General features: G+C 57.7%; 1 protein-coding gene across 1 annotated transcript in view; it reads right to left on the bottom strand.

The window, feature by feature from the left end:
- LOC117639868 (discoidin domain-containing receptor 2-like) overlaps nucleotides 1–17,713 on the bottom strand; it is a gene marked incomplete at its 5' end in the record, with an annotated part of 56,258 nt that overhangs the window by 20,642 nt on the left and 17,903 nt on the right. The window contains one exon of the mRNA XM_034375813.1: nucleotides 8,169–8,274. Within this exon, the coding sequence (XP_034231704.1) occupies nucleotides 8,169–8,274 (106 nt within the window). The remainder of the gene's footprint in view (nucleotides 1–8,168; nucleotides 8,275–17,713) is intronic.

Here is a 17,713-nt window from a genome sequence, read left to right as displayed (position 1 = left end):
GCACCAGGCTGCCGATCCGACGACAGACAGGCGACAACATTTTATTATTTTTCCTATCCTTGGTCTTTTTTTTTGCAATTCGGTTTAGTTTGATCAAAATTTGAAACGACACACCGCCGAGCCCGCGTCACTAAATCGCTCTCTAATTCGAAAGGGGGGAATAAACTTTACCGGCCCGGTGGGCCTGGCACTCCAGAGAGAGAGAGAGAGAGAGAGAGAGAGAGAGAGAGAGAGAGAGAGAGAGAGAGAGAGAGAGAGAGAGAGAGAGAGAGAGAGAGAGAGAGAAGAGGCCGGGCGGCGTGCACTTAGTTTGAATTATCCATCGCGGCGCTCCCCGCACGCCGCGCCACGCCGCGCCATGTACGAGTGACGGATTATCGTGCGTTGCCGCGCCGTTCGCCCCTTTGTTCGTTCGTTAGTGTGTGTAAACAAGGTGCACGCCGGCAGGGGAGGGGGAGAGGGAGACAGAGAGAGAGACAGAGAGCGCTGTTAGACGCGAATGGCGTGGAAATGACGCTGCGAGCGGATCCAAGTGGAGAGCGGCAATTTTCTCATAACTTTGAACCGAGAAGCGAGCCTCCTCCATCATCAATGCAAACACACAATAAGCAGTCGGATGTAAGCCTCTCACCCTCCCTCTCGCTTTCTCTCCCCCCCTCCATCTCTCTCTCTCTCTCTCTCTCTCTCTCTCTCTCTCTCTCTCTCTCTCTCTCTCTCTCTCTCTCTCTCTCTGTCGCACAGGACAAACAGCTTGCAATCTAATAAGCCAGACGTCTTCAGTTGGACAAGGTTAGTGTTGTTATTTTTGTCGATTTTTTTTTCGAGGGGGCGGAGGGGTGTCAAAAGGCCGGCGACCACACCTGTCTGGGGGAACATTACGGCAGTTCAGGACGAGGTGTGGCGAGTCCGGGGGGGGGTCCGCCCTCGGTGACCGGGAAGGGAGTTGGCAGAGGATAGACCGGGCGGGGCAGGGCGGCGGCAGGGCGTTGGGCGGCGAATGGGCCAAGTTATACCCTCCCCTGGGGTGGCAGCGCAGGGGGTCTCTGTGAGTAAGCTAGTGTGGCAGACCGGCCACACACACACACACACACACGCACACACACACACACGCAGACAATGTTGCCAATTTAAATCAGGGAGTGCAGACGGTGAATTGGCGGTAAATCCCGTTTAGATGAGAGGCAAACAATGGACGAGGGGAGGGGGAGGGGAAGGGGCGGCCACCGAGGGCGAGGGGTTAACAGTTTAACATGCTGCAGAGCAACAAAAACACAAAAAAAAACCATTTCCGGTTTTATATAAAGCCTGTCAGCTGTCCTTCAACTTTTTGGCAGTGCGACACGCGTTGCGAAGGATTTGGAACCAGAGAAACAGTTTGAACTCTCATTTGCAATCGGACAACATAGCCGACGCGCCCCTCTGGCGAGCGAGCTGGCGGGACCCACCCATGTCCCACACTGTGTGTCCCACAGTGTGACCCACAGTGTGGTGCCGGACCTCCGCACGCGTGACGCGTCCACGAGTAGGGGACGACCGCGTCTCGCGCAAATTGCAGCACAAAGAGGGAAACATGGACCGGGATAATCTGATGCCGACCCAAAGGGCCCACAGGGCCCCACACAGGGCCCAGGGCCCAGGGGGGGGGGGGGGGGCGGGGGGGAGGGCGTGCTAACCGCCTGCCAGCTCGTCACCACGGTCACCATGCTGACCTCTGCATCGCGTCAAAGCCCATGGCGTCGAGAGTTAGGACGGGAAAGCATTGAACGCGTTTCATGGACGGCGGAGTGAATACAAGCGTGTTATGTTCAAGTGCATCTTGCCGACAGGGTAAACCCGTGTGTGTGTGTGTGTGTGTGTGTGTGTCACTGGCGTGGAAGACATGTCGCTCTTTGGCGCAATATGCTCGCATGATACTCGCCTGCTCCATGGGCCGAATCCCCTGAATGACAGTCCGTCTGTCGGTCCGTCCGCGCGGGCAATGGAGCGCGGAAAGAGGACTCGCACAGCGTATCGTGGCACGCGCCCAAAGCCAACGGCACGGCAAACAACACAACAACAACAACAAAAACATGAAATGATCGCGCCTCGAGGTGTTAAAAGTCAAGCATCGCGGCCCCCTTCTTTTTATTGCCGCGCGCCCTTCCCTCTTTTTCACGGTTGAAAATGCCAGCGGTTGTACCGCGAGGGTGTCGACCAGAACGCCACTCGGGGCGGGGTGGGGCGGGGCGGGGCCGAGGCCGTGAAAGGGCAGGCCGAGTGAATCGGGCCTAACGGCCCCGGCCGCGCTGTGCCTCTTCTTGCAGTGCCTCGGCCAGGCCACGGCCAGGCCATCCCCACGGCCTCGGCAGGCCACGGCCCGCACTGCCTTTACAGCCTATTTTTCTCTATTCGCACGGCGAGACGTCACGCCGTGCCGTGCCGTGCCTTGCCGTGCCGCGGCCGAGGCCACTAAACCTCGTACATATTTATGCTCCGAGACGCGCTTCGCCTTGCTGTTCACCGCGGGGTCGGGAATCATATTTAAATTTCTCATTGCAGGCATAAAGGAGAAAAGACTTATTTCATTTACAGACGAGCGAGACAAGGATGGAGAAAAGAATAGTACGACGCGCGGTGCGCGGGGTGGGGGTGGGGGGCGAAAAACAAAAACAAAACAAAAAATAACTTAATTGAATTCTGGAACGTAGGGATGAGACAAGTGTGTGTCCTTGACAGCAGTCGTCCGTCTCGTCTTGTCGCAGCGAAGCGAAACGAAACGTTTCCAGAATATTGCCGAAGCAATTCGCCGGGCAGGGAAGCTGTCCCCCGCGACTCCGTGAAGAAATGCAGAAAACACCAAATGGGTTGCATCGACTGGCGGCAAACTCAAACACTCAGAGAGAGAGAGAGAGAGAGAGAGAGAGAGAGAGAGAGAGAGAGAGAGAGAGAGAGAGAGAGAGAGAGAGAGAGAGAGAGAGAGAGAGAACGCCGCCGCAGAGCACTTTGCTTCATCGCTATTTCACTGCAGTTTCGACGAGCGCGTTTTCCTAGATGACTACGATACGAGCTACTGTACCAGTAAAGATACAACCAGAAAAAAAATCCTCCCACTTTAGAAATTTAATTTTAGTGGAACTATTAGAAATATTCTAGCGTTCTAGAGGGGAAAGTCTTTGAATTGGTTGATAGATGATTTTCAGACATGGCTGGTTGTTCAGGAGGGGAATGGTGGCGCTCTGTCGGATTTTCAGCCAAGAACGTGATTCGCTGACTGAACCCGGACGAGCCTAATTGTGGTGTCGAAGTATGAAACGCGGCCCGGAGCACGTAACGGGCGGCACGGCCTCTGAGTGGAAAAAAAAACCGCCGCCTGCTTTTCCTCTGCGGGGCATGGAAGGCGCAGACAGGACACGGAAAGGAGAGAAAGAAGAAAAAAATAACAAGAAATACGATGGACACGCGAGGAGACGAACAGCCGAATAGATGGACGTTGAAAAGAAAGCCCCTCACGTCACCACAAAAAAATAAATAACAAAAAAAAAAAACGGAAAAAATAGCGTGGTCCGAAAACTATCCGAGGCGAGGCGCAGACGGATGGAGTGCATGCAGTCCACATAAATCGCTTGGCCCTTCCCTTCAAAGGAATTCTTTATGCAGATCCCGGCCTGCACAAAATAAAATCCATTCATCATTTAGTGCTGCCCGGCCCGGCGGCCCGCTGCTGCCTTTGCTCAGCTTACTCCGCTGCTGCTGTACACGCGGCCCGAGTGGAGGGAAAAGCTTGCGCCGTGCGAGAACACAGCCCGGAAAAACCTCGCCTCGCACCGACCTTTATCACTTTCTGTTTATTTTCCACCTTTTTTCTCCACCCCGCGAGCATGTGCTTTTAAAAATCAAATACAACTAACTCCAAATCCAGCAGCGCTTTGATTTGAGTCCGCGGCCACTTTGTGTTCCCCGCTTTTTCAAACAGTGCGCCGCCAACTTCCCCATCAGTGGACCGCAGCCCGTCTGCACAGTGTGTTTACCTTCGCCAGGATCAGGCGGTCGATCGCTACAACTTTTTGTTGTTGTTGTCCCGTTCGGAAAAACAACAACCAAACTGGCCCGCGCTTTGGGGGGGGGGGGGGCGCTTCGCGCCGGGGAGTAGCCCGCGTTAAAATATTCACAAAATGCACGTCGCGGACGCAATCGGATTTGGGCCGATGAAGGATTGGCCGGAGAAAGGCGGGCGAAAAGCAGCGAGTGGGGGGGAGGGGGGAAAGCCTTTCTATCGGTGCGGCCGGGATTTCATTGTGAGCCGGCGGGGGGGGGGGGGGGGGGGGTGAAAGCCGGGAACAACGGGGGCTCTGTACCGCCGTCGCGTGCGCCGCGGAGTACCCTCGTCGGCGTCCTCGGCCTGCCTGCCCGCCCGGTCTGCCCCGGGGCTGTTTGGGCAGACTGCTCCTATCTCTGCCCTGTGTACCGCCACCGCCGTACCGCGGCTTCTTTCTGCCTGCTGCTCGCGTGCAGTTGCCCGAGAAAAAAAAAATCACCGCAGATTCACTTTTGGACGACAATCGCCCGAAGGCGGTCGCGCGCGCGTGTGTGTGAAAGTGTGTGTGTGGAATATTTTCGTCGTCTCGCCCGAAAGGTCTGCAGTTCCAAACAGGCGACACGTTCCACGGTTCGTGTCGCGCTCTGCGAGTTCGTCCGTAACGGAGTCCACTGTTGAAGGTCGCCGTTTTAAGAAGTGCCCCTCCCCCTTTTCCACTGCACTCGACAGTAGTCATTCCCCGTCATCGACGATGCGGAGGGGGACACCCCGTCTTTGAGCGCGAGATGCGCGATTTCCCGGGCAAACTTGCATAGCCAAGCCCGCCCCTCCCCCCCCCTCCTGGCGCTTCCTTCCCGGCATGCATCACAAAGGCAAAAGCGCGGGCCGAACTTCCACTCGGAGCCGTATCGGCAGCCCGCAGAGCGCCGCAGAGCCGGGTATCGGTATGTACATCTGCCCCGTCCCAACACACACACACACACACACACACACACCACACACACAGAAGGGAAAATATAGACAGGGGAAACAAGTCATCAATTCCCTTTGTGGAGGCTCCTCTTCGGGCCCCGGCAAGTCTCCTCCGGGGGAGGGAGGGAGGTGGGAGAGAGATAACCCAACAAAAGGACGCCGTGATGGAAAAAGGAGGGGGCGAGGGAGGGAGACGGAATTAGAGGACATAAAATATAAACGCATCGCCGTATGCTGCACGTTGTGCACGCCGCAGTGTTTGCGCTCTCGACCGCCGCCAGGGGGCAGCGCAGCGCGTGTCTAACTGCGGCCCGGGGCGTTCAGCGCACAGCGGGCCAGGAGACCGGCGCAGGCGGCCAAATCTCTGGACGCGTTTTGAGCCCCAAAGTCGCTGATAGTGACTCAAAACGAACGTGTGACCCCACCAATGGATTGCTCTCCGAACGAGGAATCCGTTGGTGGGGTCACACGTTGGGTTCGAGTCCTGTTTAGCGACTCTGGCGCTCAAGAACGCTTCTAGAGTTTTGGCGTCGTTTGCCGAGCCGCCACCAAGCCGCGAGCACGCAGCCCGAGCCAGCGTACGCACGCAGACAAGTAACGGCCCGCACGCGGCGCTGCGTGTGTGTGTGTGTGTGTGTGTGTGTGTGTGTGTGTCTGGGACAAGTAGGCCCCACTCCACGCAGACTCCCCGCTCGGGCCGCCGCCGGAGGCCTCCCCGGTTATTTACCCTCGCTTGAAATTGACTAGGTAGTGCAAAGAATGCGGCATAAAGGCTGTATTGTGGCCTCGGGCCTCTCGGGCTCGGGGGCGTGCACACGACGGCGCACGCCGAGGCCGAGGTCTGAGGCCTCAGACTGCCCAAGGCCGTGGCCCTGCATCCTGCAGCGCGACTAAGCCCCAGGCCTCTACGGGGCCCCAGCTCGCCCCGCCGCCGCGTGCCTTATGCACACAGCACTGTTATTGCGACGTGCGACACGGCGCAGAGGAGGGGGGGGGAGGGGAGTCAAGTGGCACTGGAAAAATAAATATTGCGGCGGCAGAGCGGCGGGGGCCCTTTACAATATCCAGGATTTTGTCGGAAACGCTGGCAAAGAGACTGCATCCTTTCAGGGGCTACTATGAAAATATTTGAAACAGAAGTGAATTTTCATATCCTTTGAAAACCTACGAACATCAGGAATGTCCAAAGGCATTCATTAGTGTCACTTTTTCAACACGATTTCTCTTAATTTTTTTAGCAGTGTTGGGTCCTGGCGTGTGTCCGCCAAGTGGCGTCCACAAGCTTCTTCCCAGACTCGCTGCTCGTTACCCCTGTCTTTGCAGCAAACACTGTTTTTTCGACAACTTTTCAAAAAGATTTGCCTGTAACTTTTGTGGAACCTGTTGGAACCTGGAGATCTTGGGCTCATATTAAAGCTTATCATGTCAGCTTTCGAGCGCACTTCACCGTTTTTGCATATACCTGCATATCCGGCCTCAAAACGCGCCGATAGCCGACATTAAATGGATAATAGTAACTGATGTCTCTTTTAATAATATCTTTAAAACCCTTTTTCCCAAAAAAATGAAAGACAAGGTGATGCACAAATACACGTTATACCTGTATGAAAGGGGCACGTCCACGATTTGAAATAAAATCAAAAATAAATTCAGCGACCCCAAAAACGTAGGAGCAAAGGAATAAACACAGCGTTCAAAACTGAAATTAAAACTAAGTAACGCTAGTAATTAAACGTTAGGCTATGGTCCAAAGTAACATCAGGGATAGATTCAGTGACCCCGAAAATGTACAAGTACAGTACACATACAGTCCCCCCCCCCCCCCAAAATAAAAAAATAAAAAAAAATAAAAAAAAAGTAACGCTAGTGACTAAGCGTTACGTCAATGGTTCAAAATAACTTCAGGAATGAATTCGGCGACCCCAAAAACCCCCAGGATGAAGGTTTCACACCAATATCTTATACGGCCTGCAACCAATCTCTTTTGCACAGCTTTTTCTGTTTCTGAACCACTGTGCGCCGGAGGCCTCCCCGGTTATTTACCCTCGCTTGAAATTGACTAGGTAGTGCAAAGAATGCGGCATAAAGGCTGTATTGTGGCCTCGGGCCTCTCGGGCTCGGGGGCGTGCACACGACGGCGCACGCCGAGGCCGAGGTCTGAGGCCTCAGACTGCCCCAGGCCGTGGCCCTGCATGCCTGCAGCGCGACTAAGCCCCCAGGCCTCTTACGGGGCCCCAGCTCGCCCCGCCGCCGCGTGCCTTATGCACACAGACACTGTTATTGCGACGTGCGACACGGCGCAGAGGAGGGGGGGGGGGGGAGTCAAGTGGCACTGGGAAAAATAAATATTGCGGCGGCAGAGCGGCGGGGGCCCTTTACAATATCCGCAGATTTTGTCGGAAACGCTGGCAAAGAGACTGCATCCTTTCAGGGGCTAACTATGAAAATATTTTGAAACAGAAGTGAATTTTCATATCCTTTGAAAACCCTACGAACATCAGGAATGTCCAAAGGCATTCATTAGTGTCACTTTTTCAACACGATTTCTCTTAATTTTTTTCACAGTGTTGGGTCCTGGCGTGTGTCCGCCAAGTGGCGTCCACAAGCTTCTTCCCAGACTCGCTGCTCGTTACCCCGGGGCGTCCGCAGAAAGGACCTCGCCAATATGATGTGCCGCGGCGACACCTGTGCCTCCCCCTTCTTCCTCCCCGAGGCCCCCTCGGCAGCCCCCGTGCCCCCGCCGCCCCACGAGGCCCCGCCAAATCCCTTCCTCTGACAACGGGGCCCCCTTCCTGAGAGCAAAGCCGGCCCGGGACGCGGACCCTCTGCCGGGCCGCTGGGGCCTCCAGTCTGTGACACAGGAGGGAGTCATTAAACTGGCACCGCAGTCCTTTGTCCCATCCCGGTCTGCCTCCAGCGGCCTGGTTCCAGGGGCCTGGTTCCAGGAGCCTGCCTCCAGCGGCCTACCTCCAGCGGCCTAGCTCCAGCGGCTTGGTTCCAGGGGCCTGGTTCCAGGAGCCTGCCTCCAGCGGCCTACCTCCAGCGGCCTGCCTCCAGCGGCCTGCCTCCAGCGGCCTGCCTCCAGCGGCCTAGCTCCAGCGGCCTGCCTCCAGCGGCCTGCCTCCAGCGGCCTGCTTCCAGTCAGCTTCTCCAGCGTGCCTTAAAAACCCCCGTTACTCACCTGGCGTTCTGCGGGCCCACGGACTTGGCCTCGTACGACGAGGAGGCGGTGATGGCGTGGTCCGGGATATGGCCCGCCTCCATGCCCAGCGCGCTCGCACACTCGCCTGCACACAGAGAAAACACGGTCGAAATAGGATAACATTGGCGCAGGCGGCCCGGCCGGCCCATCGTCACCCGACCCGGGTACACTGTATACAGGCAAGGCAAGGCCAGGCAAGGCAAGGGGGTGGATGTGGGTCATCCTGCACAATACTTGTACCTTGCCTGACGCCTAGGGGCTGGCTATGGCAGCCTGCCTGGCAGCCTGGGGCCGACAGGGCAAACATCAAAGACAAACACGCGGAAGCACGGCAGACCTCCATCGACACGCCAGGCAAGGCCAGGCAAGGCCAGGCGAGGTGGAGTGGCGTGTGTCGAATCGATCGACATCTTGCTTGGTTCGCGACACAGTGCCGCCGAGGTTGAAACGGGTGTCGCTTGCAGCGTCAGTCCAGCGCCAGACACTACATTGAAGTACAGCAAAAACGGCGGAGCTGGTCCCACAGTGGGCCAGAGGACCGGCGCAGGCGGCAAAAACTTTAGACGCGTTTTGAGCTCTAGAGATGGGACTCAGACCGAAGGTGTGACCTTACCAATGGATTGCTCTCCGAACGAGGAATCCATTGGTGAGGTCACACGTTCCCTTTGAGTCCAATTCAGCGACTCTGGAGCTCAGAACGTGTCCAGGGTTTTGACCGCCCCCACTGGTCTTGCGGCCCGCTTGAGCGTGCCCCCGCCCCCTCCACGCGCCAGCAACCGTTGCGCAACAAGCCGTCCCGCTAACCACCGCTAAGGGTCTTACACGCCTCATCGCCCTCCTCGAGAAAGGCTTGGCGCGCTGCCTGGCCCAGCCTCGGCCGCCAGTCGGCCGGCCAGCCAGCCCTCACACAACGAGCCAAGTACCGACAAGCCGTTGTATCCGACAACGTTTTTCCACTCCTCCACGCAGAGTCACGCATTCGTCCATAACAGTGCATCTACCGTGGGATTCCCTCTGAAGATACGTTGTTTTATCATACGACCACTCAAGTGGGTCACGCAGGGCGGCCAGCCCACCCGGGACCGCGCGTGACTCCGCGACAGCGTGACGCCTCCGGGGGGAGGCGGGGTCAAATTATCCCCGGAAACCGAATAGCCTGCACAGTAAATGTCTTACGGTAAAAGGCTGCACCAACATAATATGGTGGAGATTTTCTACCAACGAAATTCGTCAAAATCTCTATAAGGTACAGTGAATGCTCAATGGTATGTTACGAAGTCAGCTGCACCACCATAATATGGAACATTTTCAACATAATATGGAGAATCTTCACTGTAGAACATTTAGAGTGTGCAAAGGAGAGCTCCACACTCACAGACACCCAGCAGAAGGGCAGAAATAAGTAAGAGTTAATAAAACGAAAAGAAACACACGGAGTTCGCCGATTCCCCGCTCTGTCCACGTGTTATACTATGGTGCACATTCAGGACGATCCGTTCATTTATAAACGCAAATTTTATTAATGTTTTTCTCTCCTCAATTTAATTTACTTTTAGTGTAAGACGACTTTTGCAAAAAAGTTCCCAAACACGGAGACAGAGGGCCGCGACGGCAGTTCCAATTTGGATGTCCGCGCGGTGGCGGCGAGGCGAAGGCCTTTCGCGCTCTCGCCGCTTTAATTACTCATTTTAAGCGTTTTGTTTATTTACTTAAGACGAGGCCGGGCCGGCCGGTGTTTGGGAAATGAGGCGACGAGCAAAAAGAAGGTGGGAATTAATTTGTTTGCCCGGCCGCGACATCGCCCGGCTGCGAAAGGAGAGGGGCGCGAATCAAATCTCGCTCATCTTGTCCGTCAGGCTCGGCCGAGAAACCGCTTGCACGCCCAAAAAGATAAAAATAAAAAGGGTCGATGAAAAACGCATTGCGACAGGCAGGGGAGGGAAAAGCGTCCTCTTTTTCCCGCAATGGAGTTTGCCCGTGCACTCTCAGCCTCGCTCCCTAATGAATAGAAATGCTGTTTCATTTTATTTAGCCCTTCACTTTTTTTAGCCTTTTTTTTTTTTGCAGTGTCGACCTCCCCGTAGATTGATGAGCGAAATGGGGGCCCTGCGTTCGTTCACATTAGGAGGGGATGCGGTGTCCGGGCCGTGCCGTGTCGAGCGGGCCCAGGGGCCGCCAGCCAGCCAGGTTCAGAGGACGCACCGTGGACCCGCCGCCAGGGGGAGGGGAGGGAGGGGGGAAGTTTCAACATTATTCAAGGGGGTGGTTCAGATTAATTAGAGGGCTATGTACGCTGGGGCAGCGCGGCAGTGAGGCAGGGGGTGAAACAGTAGAACACAGGGCTTTTTTTCTTTTTTTCCCGTAGCCGTGCGGGAAATCGTCTTTAAATGTGAAAACAAAGGAGCAAAGCTGCGACATGAGGCTCCCCTTTTGCGCCGCGGGGGCGGGGTCGGGGGTTCGCGACCCGCCGGTCCGAGGCGACCCGAACAAAAGCAGCTTTTTCAAATTATTCCAAGACGCCGGCGGCGGATCGGTGGGGCCGGGTGGGCCAGCCGGGCCGACGGGCAGCGCAAAGAGTCTTAAAGTCCCCGCGTCGCGCAGTGTCCCTCCGCAAACACGCCCCAAAGTATGATCCCCGACCCAAAGTTCGTTAGGGGACATAATTTATACCGGTCGGACATTCCACCGTGTCAGCGGAAGGGAATAAAAAAAGGCCGTCCCATTTAAAAATACTTTGCAAAAAAAAATTACACTGACTCATTTAGGTGCGAGGCTTTTTTTTCCCATCCTCTCCAAAGAAGGTGGGGTTGCAATTTTACTTTTTTTTAAAGTGTCCGCCGTTGACTTGGGAGCTGCGACCTTCTTTCGGCTTTGATGTTTCCGACGACTTATTGGATGCTGTGCTGTTTCACGTGTAACGCGGCCAGGCAGGCAGCCAGGCAGGCAGCCAGGCAGGCAGCCAGGCAGGCAGCCAGGCAGGCAGCCAGGCAGGCAGCCAGGCAGGCAGCCAGGCAGGCAGCCAGGCAGGCAGCCAGGCAGGCAGCCAGGCAGCCAGGCAGCCAGGCAGGCAGCCAGGCAGGCAGCCAGGCAGGCAGCCAGGGCAGGCAGCCAGGCACCCCCAGCCAGGCAGGCAGCCAGGCAGGCAGCCAGGCAGGCCAGGCCAGCAGGCAGCAGGCAGGCAGCAGGCAGCCAGGCAGGCAGGCCAGGCAGGCAGCCAGGCAGGCAGCAGGCAGGCAGCAGGCAGGCAGCAGGCAGGCAGCCAGGCAGGCAGCAGGCAGGCAGCCAGGCAGGCAGCCAGGCAGAGCAGCAGGCAGGCAGCAGCAGGCAGGCAGCCAGGCAGGCAGCCAGGCAGGCAGCCAGGCAGCAGCCAGGCCAGGCAGGCAGCCAGCAGGCAGCCAGGCAGGCAGCCAGGCAGGCAGCAGGCGGGCAGCCAGGCAGGCAGCAGGCAGGCAGCAGGCAGGCACAGGCAGGCAGCAGGCAGGCAGCAGCAGCAGGCAGCAAGGCAGCAGCGGCAGGCAGCCAGGCAGCCAGGCAGGCAGCCAACCAGCCACTGCAGCCAGACCGGAGTGAAAGCAGTGGCGATCCTATCGCCGTTTATCCACACATGCATGCATGCAGCCCGGGCATTGCCGTCCCAGCGATGCTGCTGCACTGATAAAAATACAAACAGCACGCATATTACACAACAGGGTGGAAAACTCTTTGGGCGAGTCGTTTACGTTATGGGTGTTCGTTGTTGTGTGTGTGTGTGTGTGTGTGTGTGTGTGTGTGTGTGTTCTTTGGTATCCGGTGGAGTGAGTGGCGAAAGCGAACTGCAATGGTAGCTCATTCTCTGCCACCCTCCCCCCTCCGCGGAGCTTCCCTAATCCCCACAGTTATTCCATTCCCCTTTTAAATTCCTGCGTGAGGCCTCCTCTCTGACCGCCCCTCGCCCCTCCTGCCCGCTTCAAAGCACCCCGAGGTCTAAGTGTGGACGAGGACCGGGGAATGAGACGGGCAGTGAGTAACGCGCCTCGTCCTGTCTCTCTCGCACCCCTGCCTGCCGCCCCTCGAGTGCGAGAGAGACGGCCTGCACTGGCGCCGCACTGCCATTGTCTGGGGAAGGTATCGACGCCCACCTCCACTCTCACTCCGAGGCGAAGACATGAGTGGAACAGTTAGCAAATCTTTGCGCCTTCCCCTCCCCCTCCCTCCCCTCTCCCCCGAGGCCAAATGCCACATTGGCCTGTCGGGCCGCCCCTTGGGAAATCTCGCGGCCCCGCCCCGCCCCGCCCCGCCCCGCCCCGCCCCGCCCGCCCCGCCCCGCCCCGCCCGCGCTGCGGCCGCTGCTGCACCTCCCCCGTGTAAACATGTGCGCGCTCATCTCGCCGCGCAGTGCCCTGGCCTGGCAGTGCCCCGGCATGCCCAGCGGGCTGCGTCCGCACGGCGCTGTCTCTCTCGCACGCCATCGGTACGCCCCGCGAGTGCGAGAGAGAGCGAGAGCACCGCGCGGAGTGAGACTCCTTGGCGAACAGTCTTTGCCATTTCTCGTACGGCGGCGCTAACCGCGGCCCCGCCGCAGTACGGCTCCAACTCGACGCGTCGGATGGGGGCGGCGGGGGGCGGCCTCGAACTTGGCGCGCTAGTGTTACCGCGCTGCTGCGGGCCGCGCCACTGTACAGGAACCCTGCAACGGCAGTCACACTGCGAACCCGAACCGCCGAAAACAAAGAATCGCAGAAATACGACAGAATGCTAAACCGGAGTCGATTCCTTTTATCTGAGACACCTTTCCCGCGACAGTGCTTGGCGCCATCCCGCGCGACGAGCGCCACGGAGACGGCGTAGTACTTGTTGCTGGTCGTCTGGATGCGCGCCGTCGAGGTCCGCCAAAGCGCCCCGCCGCACGGCCTCAGCACGGGGTCGCGACGTCGCGATATTGCCTGGGCCGTCAGCGCGTCGTCATGGCAACGCGGCCCTCTGTCATCAGGCCGGGGACGCCCACACTCACGCCGGGCATAATTATCACCGCGCAGCGTTGTGACGACAATTTTCTCGAAATCGTCGCGGGCGCGCACATTCCTCCGGATTAGCATGAAAAACGTGCAGCAATTTAGGCCGCCTTCTGCGCCTCCTGGATTCAGGCCGCAATCCAGGGGCCCTCGCTGCTATGCCTGGAGCTCCTGGAAACCCCTGGATTTTCCAGGTGCAGAAACGGGAATCTGAATCCTGTCAGCGCGCAGAAGCTAGAATACCGGCGCAGGCGGCCAACATTTTGAGCTCCACGCTCGTTCGGAGAGCAACCCATTGGTGGAGTCAAACGTTCGGTTCGAGTCCTATTCAGCGACTCTGGAGCTCAAAACGCGTCTAGTTTTGGCCGCCTTCACCGGTCTCCTGGCCCACTGTGCAGTGCGCACGGGGCGAGATTCGAACCGCGGCCCGCCACTGCAGCGCGGTGCACATTCCCCGAAACACATCCTCCGAGTTTATAATAATCATTTCACGGGACCCATTACCGCTGACAAAGCGAGCCGGAATAAATGCCTCACTTATCCTGCGCGTCCAACCCCGCGGCCCCGCGGCCCACTGGTCCGAATTCACCAACGAACACACACACACACACACACACACACAAAACCCATTTATTGTACTGCGTGCGTAAATAAGGATATAAATAATAAATCTGATAACGGGCTGATACATTTCGGGATACCGTTGTGTTGGGCGACTCTACCTGGCCCCGGCCACCGTGTGGCGCGCGGATATGTACACGCACACACAAACACACACACACACACACACACACACGCTGATAAGCAAACACACGGCACGCGGCACAACGCAGGCATAAACGTGTTTACAATGGCTTTGTAATAACAAGATATTACCCGGACGGTCACCCATTAATTTTTTCCAAAATTAATTACAAACCGTGCCCTGCGCGAAATAAGCCCCCCTCGACGAAGCCGCCTGCAGCAGACTGATTCCGAGAGCCGTTTTCGCCGCTCCGTCTCTCTCGCACCTGCACGGAACGCGCCATGAGTGCGAGAGAGACAGAGCGACGAATACGACTCTCGGAGCCAGTCTGCTGTTCGGACCGGTGCACAGTGGGCCAGAAGCCGGTGGAGGCGGCCAAAACTCTAGACGCGTTTTGAGCTCCAGAGTCGCTAAATGGGACTCGAACCGAGCGTGTGGCCCCACCAATGGATTGCTCTCCGGGCGAGGAATCCATTGGTGGGGTCACCCGTTCGGTTCGAGTCCCATTTAGCGACTCTGGAGCTCAAAACGCGTCTAGAGTTTTGGCCGCCTCCACCGGCTTCTGGCCCACTGTGCGGAGGCCACGGCGGCGCGCCTGCGGAGTCGGGGGTAGGCAACACGACGTGCAGGCACGCGCTGCGTCCGGGCCTGCTGCCTACCCCGCGCGGCGCTCTCTCCGTCTCTCTCGCACGCACGGGCCGCCCCGCAGGGCCCGCAGGGGTGCGAGAGAGACAGCGCGACGGCACGGCACGCTCCGCAGCACCAATCCCTGTCATTTTGACTCCGCTCCCCGTCCGCTCCGTTTCCAGTCCATCGAGGCCCCCTGCGTCTCTGCGAGCCGCGCTGGTGGGGACTTGGAGGAGGCGGTCCGCGCCGACACGCCGCCGCACCGCCACGCCCCTCCCGACGCCACTGTGTCTTTGACGCGCTGTTTGCCGCCCTCCCTTTGACTTTCGTCGACCCAAAAACAAAAACAAGAAAAGAGAGAGAAACAGAAGGCGGCATGCGTGCGGGTGCGACAAGGACGGACGGTCGCAAACGGATGCCCGCGAAACGAGCAAACGCACTGGCGCTCCTTAGTTTGTCTTCCTCAGCGTCGCGACGCCTCGGCGCGCGTGTGCATGTGTGTGTGTGTGTGGGCCACCGTCTTTGGCACGCACTGTCGCGAAGAAAATGAAAAAGCAACGAAAGACACGCATGCCGAGCGCTGTGCACGAAAGGCACCTACGCCTTTTCCTTACTTTTTTCTTGGGCAAGGCAAGAGTAAATAAACAAAAAAAGTTTTCGCGAAGCCCGCGCCGCGCGTGCGCGTCGACCTTCACCCTTGCCCATGCCTAATCAGGCCGGAGGTCTCGGGTTCGAGTCCCGGCGGCGGCGGCGACCGCAGTGCGCCCTCGCGGCCGTCAAACTGCCACGACGCTGGGGAAAGAGATTTGCCCGCTTTTCGGAGCAGGGCCACTCGGGGGTGGGGTTTCCGTAGAGGGCAGTGTGGTTCCCCGACACGTCCCCAAACAAAGAAGCGGCGAAAGTCGACACCTAGCGGGGCGAGGGCCGCGCCCCCTCCCCCAACCGATTTGCGGAACGTTTACTTCCGCAAAGATTTTTTTCACCCCGGCCGGGGGGGGGGCAAAGTTTTCGTCGGGCGAAATTTGACGCGAGCTTGCGCGCTCACGGAGCGGTAGGCGGTCGGGGCCACCTGGGGACAGGGGACGGCGGCACTGGCCACCACCGCCCTATTAAGAAACAGACTCCCACAGGGAACGCGCCACTTTGAAAAAAAAAGGTAGGGGAAACACGAGGGAAAAATAAAACACTTAGAATTTAAAAGAAAGAAACAGGAAAAGAGCCGGTCCGGCTCGTCTTGAAAAGACGGTTCCTCCGGAGTCGAACCGCCCGCAGCGCGGCGCGCGGCAGCGATGAGATGAATTGCAAACACCCGGAGGAGGAGGAGGCGCCGAGTGGCCGCGGAATTAGACAAATTAAAAACAACACCGAATTTGAATGAAAATGACCGCTCATCGCGCGAGCCGCAAACAGCCGGGCATACGGACGAGCAGGCGCACTGCAAAAAGAAGATCCCGGACGCGTTTTGAGCTCCAGAGTCGCTGAATGGGACTCAGATCGATGGACGTGTGACCACCAATGGATTCCTCGTTCGGAGAGCAATCCATTGGTGGGGTCACACGTTCGGTTGGAGTCCCATTTGGCGACTCTGGAGCTCAAAACGCGTCCGGTATTTTGACCGCCTTCACCGATCTTCTGGCCCACTGTGCGTCGTCCTTGAAAATTACCCCTAAGTTCCATTCTGCCAGTCTACGACAAAAACTAATGACGCTCTGCCGCGGCTACTTTCCCTTGACCCAACAAAAACACGGCGGCGAACACAGGGCGGCCGATCGGAGCGTTAATGACAGACAGGCTGCCTTGCAAACCGGGCCGACAAAGACCGCTTGCTCATTAACTCCGGTCAGGGATTACGGGGCTTGTTAAAGCGCAGCGTAAGCCGACTGATGGGGGAAGGGGTGGCGCAATGTGGATTTGGCATTACTGTGCGAGGCCGCGAGCATGTGTGCGTCAAGATAATTGGAGAGTTGTGGAGGGGGGTTAGTTTCGGCATTACAATGTCAAGATTACCAAATTTAATACATGTCAGATTTCGGTTTGGTTGGACGCGGCTAGCACACTGCTCATGGCAGAGAGGTTGTATTCGGCATGACCGCGTTCAATTTTTTTTTCAAAGTTTTTTTTTGCAGTGTGTGTGTGTTGGCGGTGCAAGGTGGTGCGCCGCTCCAGCCGAGGCTCCAGCCGTCCGACCGGCCTTCCAGTTCCAGCAGCCCTCTGCACATGACGCCCCGCGCGGCCTGCACCGCACCGACACTGAGTAATTTATGCGATCCCTCCCAGTGCGTGTGTGAGTGAGGGAGAGAGAGAGAGAGAGAGGGAGAGAGAGGGAGAGAGAGAGAGAGAGAGAGAGAGAGAGAGAGAGAGAGAGGCGAAAGGGTTGGCGCCCTCCTTGATTACACCAACATTACCTGATAATCATTCATACCCAGATCAGCCCCCCCGCACCGCACTTGTGTGCCCTGCCTGCCTGCCTGCCAGCCCTGCCTGCCCGCCTCGCCTTTGCCGCCGTCATCCGGCACGCAGAGTGATCCGGCCGCCGGGGTTTCCATTATCATTTCGTATCCGTCCTTCACAGACCTTCGCTTATTACGCGTCGACCCGACACCCCGAGCCTTGGACCAGGTGCGTGTGAGTGTGTGTGTGTGTGTGTGTGTGTGCGTGTACGCGCGACCGAGCGCCCTTGAGCCCGAGGCGTATGTGTGCTTGTGCGTGACCTTGCAGTCATTTATAACGCGCCCCCGCACACGCACACACCAACAAGCGCGCGCGCACACAAAAACAAACTTACACACATATACACACACACACACAGGTTGGCTCCGCGACAGACGTGTACACATTAATTAGCAGTGTCGTCGTCGTCTCGGCTCGGGGCAGCTAAGGGCAGCTCGGGACTCGGCTCGGCTCACTCTTCTCCTTCGTTTTCCGTCCCTTGAGTGTGTGCACGGGGCTGGAAACGAAACGAAGTGTCCTCCGCAGTCCTCTGCTCCTGCCGCGAGGCTCCTGAGGCCGAGGGGAGGGGCGGATAAGAGCAGCAAGTGCCGCAGTAATTTCTCATACTGGAGAGTCCGCAGGAATCGGACAGCAAGCAACCGCCCCATTTCGACCCACTCGCGCACCTGGCCGCACACACACACTCTCTCACACACACACACACACACACA

The sequence above is a fragment of the Thrips palmi genome, unplaced genomic scaffold (genome assembly GCF_012932325.1).
Source record: "Thrips palmi isolate BJ-2018 unplaced genomic scaffold, TpBJ-2018v1 HiC_scaffold_12, whole genome shotgun sequence".
NCBI lineage: Eukaryota > Metazoa > Arthropoda > Insecta > Thysanoptera > Thripidae > Thrips > Thrips palmi.
This window is presented reverse-complemented; position numbering and strand designations above follow the sequence as displayed.